This window comes from Hordeum vulgare, chromosome 7H (genome assembly GCF_904849725.1).
Source record: "Hordeum vulgare subsp. vulgare chromosome 7H, MorexV3_pseudomolecules_assembly, whole genome shotgun sequence".
Classification (NCBI taxonomy): Eukaryota; Viridiplantae; Streptophyta; class Magnoliopsida; order Poales; family Poaceae; genus Hordeum; species Hordeum vulgare.
The window spans coordinates 72619303-72630475 of NC_058524.1; the positions used below are offsets into that span (position 1 = coordinate 72619303).

Genomic DNA, 11173 nt, shown 5'->3' on the forward strand with positions numbered 1-11173 from the left:
CCTACCCAAGATCCTCCGGTTTTGACACCGACACCGCCCTCAAGGGTACCTTAGTGGAATCATGTCATCTTGCATTATGCGGGGGCGTAAGAAGACTACGATGGCCCTAGTGGCTTCTTGAAGAGCATTGCGCCTCCACACCGCTCCAAAACGGAGATTAGCATCCACAAGGGGGTGAACATGGGGATACATCATCATCTCCGTGTTCCTGGGTTATCTCTTACCTGGGCTCTTTACTTTGTGATAGCCATATTGTTTCATATTATATATCTTGCTATCACTTAGTTATTTATCTTGCTTAGTATAAGTTGTTGGTGCACATATGTAAGCCTAGTTATTTTAGGTTTTGTGCTTGATAAATTAAACGCCAATTTTAGCCCGCATTTGTTGAAGCCTAAACATAGAGCTTATCACCATTATCGAAGTCTTGCTGATATTGTTGGTGATGCATGTGATCGAAGTCGATGCTTGTCTTGGGGTTGTACGCTCTGCTGATCGCCCCCCGCTAGTGTGAGAGTGAGGATAGTGGAGAGAAGGGAGAGAAAGAGCGGTGAGGGTAATTATCCCGGCTCTTCAGGAAACAATACGACGTTTCGAGCGTGGCTCCTCGGGTGCAACCATTGTTGTCCACATGTATCGTGCGTGCCTGGTTGTGGAAAAACCGTCGATGTGATTGTTCTCAACAACTCTGGCCTCAAGATGCTTTAAATTTCATATTATGCAGGTCAAACAATAAATTCACACAACTAAAAGGGTCATCTTCTTTTTTCCGTGCGGGCCTGGTTGGGATGTATGCGAGGATGTCCCCCATCGTGTGGTTCGTGGGGCGCTCACTGTGAACGAACATTTGTCAGCTATCATTACAGTAGAATTATTTCAAAATTTAGCTAAAGCCGCAGCGGATGTCAGCCAAGTTTGAAAATTCACCCTTTACCACGTGACACGTGTATTAAGCAATTCAAATAATTTTAAAAGTTTAAAATTTCGCCTTTTCATTCACTCCTATGGTTGCAAGTAGGTACTGTACCGTCTGTACGTCATCGGTCGCCGCCACCGCCGTAAAACTCGTGCACGGAGCCCACCCCTCGCGCAGACCCAACGTCTTTTGTTTCCCATTTTTTTATTCGACAAATATATCGCGTTCGCCACCGTTTCCTTTTGAACCACGCACGCACCAAGCCCAGCCGGCCCCCAACCCCAACCACCCCCACCCCCCGCCCCGACCAAAACCCCAGGGCTGCGCGTCGTTTGATGCGATTCCGGCGGCGATCCAAGGCACCACCCCCACCGCCCCCGGCGTAGCGTTCGGCGATCCACCCCCCGGCGGGCATGGCAGGCGGCGTCGGCGGCGGGCCCCGCGCCCCCGACACCAAGGCGGCGCGCGCGCCGCCCACGGCGATCGACTCCACCGTCCAGTCCATCAAGGAGGTCGTCGGCGGCCACTCCGAGGCCGACATCCTAGACGCCCTCCGCGAGTCCAACATGGACCCCAACGAGACGGCGCAGAAGCTCCTCAACCAAGGTCCGCGCTCTCCCCGCTTCCCCGATCTGTCCGTCTCGATCTCGTCCCACGCGCTGGGAGCTAGGGTTTGGGGCGTCCGTCCGCTCGCACCGCATTGGGCAGGTGCTGCCGTTGCTAGCGTAGTTTGCGGGGCCGCGGGGGATTAGGATTCGCGGCTAGGGTTTTGGGGCTCGGGCGATCTGTTGGGGTTTGAGTGGTACTGCCAGTGACTTCACGTTTATTCAGCTGGTTTGTTTGAGTTTCCTAGGTGTTATATCGGCAGGCTTGTTTGTTCAGCTGGATTGGTTGAGTTTCCTAGGTGTATATCGGTAGGTTGGTTTGGACTTGTTTATACCACGAGAGATTTGTTCTTCCTGGTGACTTTGGTAAATCAACCAGCTAAGCTTGTAGATGTACAATTGAAACGGGATAATTTAACTATTTATTAGTAGTCCCTCCGTTCACAAATATAAGATGTTCAGGCATGCTTTAGTGTGTTTGTTCACTCATCTCTATCCGTATGTAGTCCATATTGAAATATCCAAAACATCTTATATTTGTAAACTGAGGGAGTACTTAATTTTATGATGTGTGATCCCAAAACAAGGCTAATGGTAGCACCTAGTGATGTTTGTTGGCTTGTTTGCTTGATAATAGTAGCAGACATGTCTGTAAGCCAACAACCACAGTAAGTTGCCAGCTACTAGTTTGCTTTTCCTTGAATCCGAGATATTTGTAAGCCAACAACCATAGTGAATTGCATATCTTGGTGCACATACCTGGTTATTATTTTTTGAGTACATTTATAGTCGATTTATAGACATGTCATGTTACTTTATGGAACCTATTCTATTCATGGTAATTACTCTTGTATTGTTTGGACTTGCAGATCCATTTCATGAAGTGAAACGGAAAAGGGACAAGAAAAGAGAGGTATATTTTGCCTTCTTTGTAACATTTGAATTTGATGTTTATGGTTGGTACGCCTTAATATGTTTACCCATAAATTCGCCAATGTTGTGAAAGGCTAATTGCCTTAATATGTTTATCCATAAATTCGCCAATGTTGTGAAAGGCTAACTGCTCCACATAAGGGGTTAAGTTTTGTAATTACCTGAGGTGCCAAAAAAATAAAATAGAAGCTGCGTTGTGAGACTCTAGGTCGAAACATAAGAGGAGAAACATTAAGGCCCTGTTCATAGTTCCATACATATATAACCCGCAGCTGTTGCTTTTCCTCTGCTTCCCTTTTCCCTTCTTGAAGGTTTGTGGCTGATGGTTGAAACTTGAAAGAACTTATAGAGTACTTCATTAATATCATGCATTCTCGAGGCCTATATCTTTTCCCTTTAAATCTTTCTTCTATTTTTGTAAGCCTTAACACTTCAAATATTTGGTTGCCACTTGACAACCTATCTTTAACATTGACGCTACTTGAGAATTCTGTATGCAATTCTGCTCCATTCACAGTTTTTTTTTGGAAACTCATTGTTTATGTTTAAAATACATGCATTACTACAGCTATTTTTCTTTTGGTGAAGCGTCTTTTTTTTTCAGAGTGCTGTCCAGAAGAACTGTACTGAGACCACAGCACAAGGTGAGCACGGCACACAACGGACAAAGCCACACACTCAAAGGGTTGAGATCGATCAAAGAAGAGCACACAATCAGGGTCAGACATATGGTACCATAGTTGAAACTCATCATTTATATGTTTCTTCATATAATGTGTAAAACTATAAATAAGAGATGAATTTTATTTACCGCGGACAACTTTTTCCAATCATTTTTGCGGTGTAAAAGGGTAACTTCTCTTACATAGTTGTTGCCAAACTGTGATTTTGTTACTTAACTGCATCTTCCTGTCACCATAAGTGAAATTTACATTTTCAAGATTGCTCTCTATTGTCTCCTTGTGTACCTATGGAGTTATATTGACTGCTGTAGTACCTATCTGAGTTTTCTTCTGGATGTATCTTGCAATTTAGTCATTTGGTACTTGTACAATCTTTGTCTACTTTGATAATGGTGTCATAACCAAATCCATAATTTATGTAGTTTTTGATCGAACTCTGTTTTTTCCACAGGCCTTCTTTTGAGGCTCCATTTTGTTCATAGGAAAAGTATTGTATTTTTCTGATTGCTACGAAGGCTTCTATTGCATCAGTTTCCTCTCTTCAACATTAGAAATATTGTTATCATTGAATGGCTACCAAATTTCATATATATAGGTTCATGTGTACTTAGGTATTGTAGTTGGTATGATTGCATTTGTTCTATATAGTAGGTTTTCCCTAATTGGTGACACATATGGCTCGATGCAGGACCAACCCGAGAATTTCGGGTAGTGAGGGACAACAGACACAATGCGGTGGAAAATGGAGCAGTGCAACATAAAGTTTCAACATATATGCAAGCGTCTGATAGGAGGTAGAGACATGAGCACAGACCTGTCTCTCCATGGGCATTTCTGCATGACCATCTGTTTACATTCTGGTCTTCACCATTCAGATCGCAGTTCATATATTCATTAGTGTACTGTACTTATTTGTTCTCCAATTGGCGCCGAGTCTTTATATCTTGACCCTTGTGTGTTTATAGTCATGAATATTGCAGCTATTTTTTCAATGTTTCTTTTGTTATCCGTGTACACACTAATTAACCTACCATTAACTGAGACAAAACTGAAATACAATACTTAGTGGAATCAATAAAGCCCCCCTCCCCCCCCTAACACACTATCTGGCGCACGTGCCATAAATTTGTAATCATTAGCTGTTTTTCATGCTTGATTCTTACAAGTAAACTAATACTTTGCTTACTGGATTTTCTCTCTCTAGCGGAGTTGTAGTTCAATCTGATCGAAATCGTCCTCCACCTACAACCTCAGAAGGTCAGATCACCCATCAAAGTGCAAAGAGTAGCTACAACTCTGACATGCATCAGATGAAGAGGGATGTTCAGGGTACTGCTCAGAGGCATGCAAGGCCATATTTGAAGAATTCTCAGAATGAACACCAGTATCCTAATTCTGATCTGCCTCATGCTTCGTTCAATTACAAAATTGCTGGAGGATCTGTCCGACCGAATCGACGTGAAGCTGGAGTAGCTAATGCTCCGAGACAGTATTCTGGTCGTCCAGGTTCACAGTTGCATGGACCAAATGATTCTTATCATGCAAATATTCAAAGGGGAAATTTTGCCTCAGCTGGGCCTTCTGTTCGCCGCCCAGCATTTATGCCTAGAAACATTCAACCCAATCATAGACCTGCAGCAGATACAGTAAGTCGTGGCAGATCTGTTGGTAGATCTTTTGGTAACCAAAACCACAGCAGGTATCACCAGGGTCCTGCTAACAACCAAAAAGGTAATATTCTTGGTGATGTAATGTTGTACATTCGGTTGGCAATGTCACATCTGAAAATTTCTGCTCTGTTGTTTTCTGAATGACGTAATATAGAACACGTTTTGTTCTTTTAAGAATGATGGAGTTTTATATGTTAGAGATAAAAAGCAATTCTTCTATTATGCCTTGCTCCATCAAATGAGCTTCTTTCTCTTGCTCTATAAGTCTAGTAATGAGATGGGCTGGTTAGGGTCATCATCTTGTTTGCTTCCTTAGCAAGTGTGTGCAAGTCAAAAATACCATTTTGTAAGGAATGGAGCATGCTTTTCTCTTTTCACCAACAAGTTATGTGTATAAGCTCAATAACCAGTAAAATTAAAATTTGTGCAAATTTATGTGAATAAATAGTAAAAGTTAGTGGTGTCCCTCACATCTAGGTTTTACCTTTTGGAATCACTAGCTCTCTTATTTGTAGGATTTTTTTCAAGGAAGCTATGTGATCTGTTTCTTAATATGTCCTTTTGTCACAAATGTTCTTTAGGTTTACAAGCTTAAAAATGAAATGTTAAGGGGTGCTTTACTCCTTTTGTCTCCTAGAGGTGACAAAATTGATGACTTGTTTTCTTTCTTTCTGCAGTCATACAACCAGCTAAGGAATGGAAGCCAAAATCGACAAATAAGTCTTCCACCAACGACACTGGTAACAGTGGGACAAATGCAACATCTCCTTTAGATAGCAAAGCTGGAAATGTTAATGTGCTGGATGTGAACAGCTCGTGTGACAAAAGTTCTCATGCTAACGTGCATGAGATGGAGCATGTGATTATCCCAGAACATCTCCGTGTGCCAGAGTATGAGCAGACAAGATTAAGATTCGGCAGTTTCACTCCTGGGTCTGATTCTCCAGAGTATGAGCAGACAAGAATAAGATTCGGCAGTTTCTCTCCTGGGTTTGATTCAGATCAGTTACAGACTTCAACTTCTTCAGAACCGGAACAATCAGAACAGTTAGGTGAACCTTTGCCAATTATAATATTGATGATACTTGACAATATCAATGAAATTCAACTTAAACATAAGTACTGTCTATTTGTTCCCTGAAAAGCACTTGATTATTGAATTGAGCTATACTATATATAGCAGTTAGTGCATGCTCCGTGGGATTTACTCTTATCAATTTTCTTAAAAAGTTATAGCAAAGTGGTAGGAATCCTATATAGCTGATAAAACCAGCTTCTTCTGATAGACCTAGTAACTTTAGGGTTTCAAATTCTTAAATGATATCACCTCAGGATGGTTGTGTGACTTTTGCACGGTAATGATAGTAATGCTCCAGTTCTTTTCCAATTGATAGTAGGCTGATTCTGATTATGTTTCTTGTGTGTGTAGTGTACAAGAATCTGTTCAACTTGTTGTCCAAGAGGATGAGTTCGGTACTGAACATGACGAAGTGGATGAGCCAGTCGGATCACAACTCACTACTATATCCACATCAGCGGCAGAGAGTTCTATACCACCATCTGAGGATAGTGAACAGATGAATGGTCAAGAAGTTGAGGATGATGACGGGCTGGGCTTAGTTCAGAGTGATACTCCACTTGGTGCAGCAGATGACCATAATATTCAAAGCACCTCTAGTTTGACTGCCTTTTCTGTAAGTCAATTGGGAAATGGTCCTTGTATGTTTTTTTTGTTTCATTGATGCTGAGATGATTGAAGCTTATGTTTTATATCCCATTCGTTTTCTGAGTTTATTTATTAGACCGAAAATTTTGCTGCATTATTCAGATAAGTCGTTGAATTAAAATGATAATTGCGTCATTTTTTTCCAGGCATATGGTCATGAGGATCCGAATATGCATCCTAATAACGAGGCACAGTTATATGGGCTGGTGGAGCCTAATGTACACCAGCAAATGTTGGCTTCATCTTCTCAGGTAGGGGTTCCATTGAGTTCAGTTTATCTTGGGTCTCTCGCGTGGATAAAATCTGAAACAAATGCCATACCTCCTATATACTGACACCCCTCCCTCCCTGTAAGCAGGGGTACACTTCGGTGAATCCAGGAGCAGATAATGCTGTGCAAGTATTCAGAATGCCAGAATCCAGTGTTCATTCACAAGTTCTTCCTTCTGCATCTGAGGTACAGACTCACCTTGCTATCAATTGGGGTTAACTAACCCAAGTTTTCGAACGTACCTTTTCCTGCACTTGTTACCCAAGGCCGGGTTGCATGCTCCGGCAGAGGAAAGCCCTATACCTACCAGTTCGACTCCTATTTCTTCCCCATGAGGTTCTGACCTACCATCATGCTGATTAGGGCCGGGGTGGCTAAAAAAATCCATATTAACCATTCCACTCTCATCTAATGATCTTGTATAGTTCATTTGACCGTTAAGCCAGACTGAGTTAACTACTTGAGCCAGCATCTTTAGTTTGGCATGCTGTGTTAGGACCAGCACACTCAAAGGCTCAAAGGCTCTCACATAGGCGCTGAATTGCAAAAACACTCCATAGGCCTAGGTGCATAGATGACACGCAGCAAGGCAAAGATGCCTCATACTGCAGGAATAGTGAAGTGGCCCCAGCAGATCTGGAACATTGGGGGCGGGATAGGTACTCCCTCCGTTCAGAAATATAAGATGTTTTGGATATTTCAATATGGTTACGTATGGACTGAAATGAGTGAACGAACATACTAAAACGTGTCTATATATGTCCGATTCAGAAAAAAGTTAGAACATCTTATATTTGTGAACGGAGGGAGTATATGTTTGGTGGCTGTGCTTCACGGAGGGAAGAAAAAATAACTAACCCACTGACTTTCTCCCCTATCATGTGCCAAGCAAGCCCAGCAACCAAGGTTCTTACATGAGCGTGTTGCTGGTCTATATTGTTGCCTAGTGTTTGTCAGATGGGGGAATTTTTTCTTGCACCTTAGGGTTATGTATGGACTTTTGTGCCCTTTGCTTTCTACTGCCTTCATTCGGATTAAACCAAGCAAAACTCCTGCATACTTAACTTGAAATAGAAGGGAGAAGCTTAGCTTGGTTTTGTACTTAATTTTGTCCTGGGCGGACAGGCAAGATTGCGAGCTTGAGATGCCATCTTTAGGGTCTGAACACCCATAATGATTCTCCTTTTTCCTGAAACGAAATTTCTTCCAACTTCACTAACCTGTGGCAACTCATGTCTTGATCGCAAGTACTGTTATCTCATGGTATCTTTCATCTGTTGTGTTTTTGCAGGCTCTAAGTTCACAGCTTGCGAGCAGCAGCCCTATTGCAATGTCTACACAACAGCAACATATGTCCCAGCAACAACAAGCAGCACAGATGTACCCTCCAATGCATGTGCAGCATTATCCGAATTTCATGCCATATCGACATCCTCTGTATTCTCCAGTTTATGTCCCACCCATGGCTATGCCAAACTATTCAGCAAATGTCCCTTATCCGGCAAATGGAAATAATTATCTTCAGATGGCCGGTGGGGGTTCACATTTAACTGCAGGCCAAGTGAAGTATGGAGTTTCACAATATAAACCAGTCCCAGCTGGTAACCCTTCTGGTTATGGAAATTACACTCATCCAGCTGGTTATACAATTAGTTCTCCTGGTGTTATTGGAGCTGGAGTTGGTGTTGATGATGTCAATAGGATGAAGTACAAGGATAACAACATTTATGCGCCGACCCCACAGGTATAAAATCGTGGTTGTGGATTCTGAAATTTATTTATATGGATTAAAATTATGTTCTGCTTGTTACATAATTCTACTTGTATTTGAGGTTTTTCACTCGCAAAATTTCATATGAGGTCTACTTGATTTAATAATATTTTGGTTATCTTTTACAGGTAGAGACATCTGATATCTGGATTCAGAATAGAGAGATCCCTACTTTGCAGTGCCCCCCATATTACAACTTATCAGGTCAAGCAACACCTGGAGCCTATATGCCAAATCCTGGGAATGCATCTTTCAGTGCTACAGCTCAATCCTCTCATGCACAATTCCCAGGCATGTACCACCCGCAGCAGCCTCCCTCAATCGTAAGTCCACATCCCATGGTGCATCAACAGGTCCCATCTGCCATTGGTCCCAATGTTGGAGTTGGTGTGGCTGCACCAGGCCCCCAAGTGGGGGCTTATCAACAGCAGCAGCTTGGTCATATGAATTGGAGACAGCCCAACTTCTAAACAATGTTTCTTAATTATCTGTAATTAGGGGGGTCACAAGAGCCTTTAATGTAACAACAATTGGCTCCTTTTAACAGGAACCACCTCTCTTTTTAGTGCAGCTCTGTCTGATCTATTTAAGGTTTAACAAGTTTTTGTTAGCTTTTCTATTCTCCCATGTGATATCAGTATTCCATATGAACTGCTTTTCTTTGCTCCCATGTGAAATCAGTAACCCATGTGAACTGGTATGGTATCATGTAGATTGCGAACTAAACATTGAGCTAGGTTCTTGCAAGAGCAAATGTGTTGGGTTCAGCGTGTGTGTTCCTGTTTGTTCTTTTCTTAAATCATCAATTATGCTTGTACACTGGGCTTGTGATATTGTGCTGCTTGTGCACAGTTATGGTCTGTTATTGCATGATATATTTGGTGATCTACTTAATCATGACTAATCAGGCGATCCGTCTTTAATTTCTCTTCGCAAAGCAATGAATTTGTAGACACCTCTGGGTCCTGGACGAAATGTTTTTATGTACAATTCTAAAGAGTTGTACTATGACATTCTCCCTCCGTTTCAAAATTTTTGTCTTATCTTAGATTTGTTTAGATATGAATGTATCTAGTCAAATTTTAGTATTTAGAGACATCTATTTCTAGACAAAGTTGAGACAAGAATTTTGGGATGGAGGGAGTACATGATTTTATTTTACTTTATCTGTTTCTAAATATAAGTTTTTTTAAAGATTTCAATAGAGACATCTATTTCTAGACAAAGTCAAGACAATTTTTTTGGGACGGAGGGAGTACATGATTTTATTCTACTTCATCTGTTTCTAAATATGTCTTTTTAAAGATTTCAATAAAGACTATATATGAAGCAAAATGAATGAATCTATACACTAAAATATACTTATATATTTAATGTAATTTATATTGAAATTTCTAAAATGACTTGTATTTAAGACCAGTTCTTTTGGTAGCATTTCGAATAGGGGGCTGCTAAGCGTCCATTGGCGGATGTTCAGTAAACATCCGTCATCTTGACGGCCGTCCGATCTACATGCACATCCATTTGATCCACGGAAGGGGCTTCGGCCGGCATCCAATGGTTCCTGAAACGACTGTCGAGTTGCAGAAACAATTGCTTTGTTGCAAAAAAATAAACTTTGGACCCATAATTCCTGAAACAAAGGTCGAGTTTCAGAAACAATCGCTTTGTTACAGATATTTTTTCCTTCGTCTTTCTGCAACAACGGTCATGTTGCAGAAACAATTTCTGAAACAACGAACGGGTTGCAGAAACAATTTCTCCCACTCCTGAAACAACAGTCGCGTTGCAGAAACAACGATCGCGTTGCAGAAAACGGAAGAGGGAATGAATGGCAGCAAGGTTAGATGAGAGGGAGAGAAAGCAGAGGAAAAGAGACACGAAGTGGCAGCTACCGGGCGAGGGCTGACCCAGGACGAGGCGGGACGAGTCGGCGCAGCGGCAGGGGCGCAGCCTCCGACGGCAGGCAGGCAGCACCGCGGTGGCCGGCTTCCGACATCTACGCACAAGGAGCCCTCCTCGTCACGGATGAACTCCAACACTTCACTGAAGAGACGCATGACATCAAGGCATGATGCGACTATAGAGCTAGATGTAGAGGATGAATGAGGGTAAAAAGGGAACGGATGGCTCAAGGTGACTAGCTGTGGAGATAAGAATGAAAAAAAATGCTCAACGATGGTCCGCATGGGACGCGTGGCGTGCGTCCGAGGCGGTGGACGATGCGATATTATCCGCGAGTTGAAAGAGAGATTTTCCCTTTCGAATAAGTTGAAATAAGTTCCCTCCTATCCATCTTATTCTAGAAGCTCAACTAAATTTATTTATTTTTATTCCTAGTAATTAAGACTTAATTAATAGGCTTCTAAAAACTTAATTTTAATTGGGCTTTTAGAATAAGTTGGATAGGGGGCAATTTATTTTAAAAGATTAGAAAAGCTATAAAAGAACTGACCCTTAGGAACGAAGGAAGCTTTATTGATAATTAACAACAACTACATCATTCAAAGCTGGCAAATAAACAAGAGTAAAATGCACTAGCGGTACCTGAACTTGCGAAGAAAAGCATGCTTTGGTGATTGTACTTAGAAATACATC

The 11173-nt window shown here is 41.9% G+C and overlaps 1 protein-coding gene across 2 annotated transcripts; it reads left to right on the forward strand.

The window, feature by feature from the left end:
* Positions 1 to 1150: 1150 nt before the first annotated feature.
* On the forward strand, positions 1151 to 9342 carry LOC123412899. Of its 2 annotated transcripts, none has more exons than XM_045105859.1 (11): positions 1151 to 1522; positions 2391 to 2434; positions 3059 to 3185; positions 3826 to 3931; positions 4342 to 4868; positions 5485 to 5854; positions 6237 to 6501; positions 6680 to 6784; positions 6892 to 6990; positions 8096 to 8548; positions 8704 to 9342. In XM_045105859.1, the coding sequence occupies exons 1-11, from the start codon at positions 1330 to 1332 to the stop codon at positions 9043 to 9045; spliced, it is 2631 nt and encodes an 876-aa protein (XP_044961794.1). In that variant the 5' UTR covers positions 1151 to 1329; the 3' UTR covers positions 9046 to 9342. The 2 variants fall into 2 exon arrangements, with proteins under 2 accessions (XP_044961794.1, XP_044961795.1); XM_045105860.1 differs by having other exon boundaries at positions 1262 to 1522; positions 3059 to 3173.
* The last annotated feature ends 1831 nt before the right edge of the window (positions 9343 to 11173 follow it).

Bases quoted from the DNA above. Each gene is read 5' to 3' on its own strand.
- LOC123412899 (XM_045105859.1), top strand. From the start codon at position 1,330: ATGGCAGGCGGCGTCGGCGGCGGGCCCCGCGCCCCCGACACCAAGGCG. The intron at 5,855-6,236 runs GTTAGGTGAACC...TTGTGTGTGTAG, and splicing joins GAACCGGAACAATCAGAACA to TGTACAAGAATCTGTTCAAC. The intron at 6,991-8,095 runs GTACAGACTCAC...GTGTTTTTGCAG, and splicing joins TTCTTCCTTCTGCATCTGAG to GCTCTAAGTTCACAGCTTGC.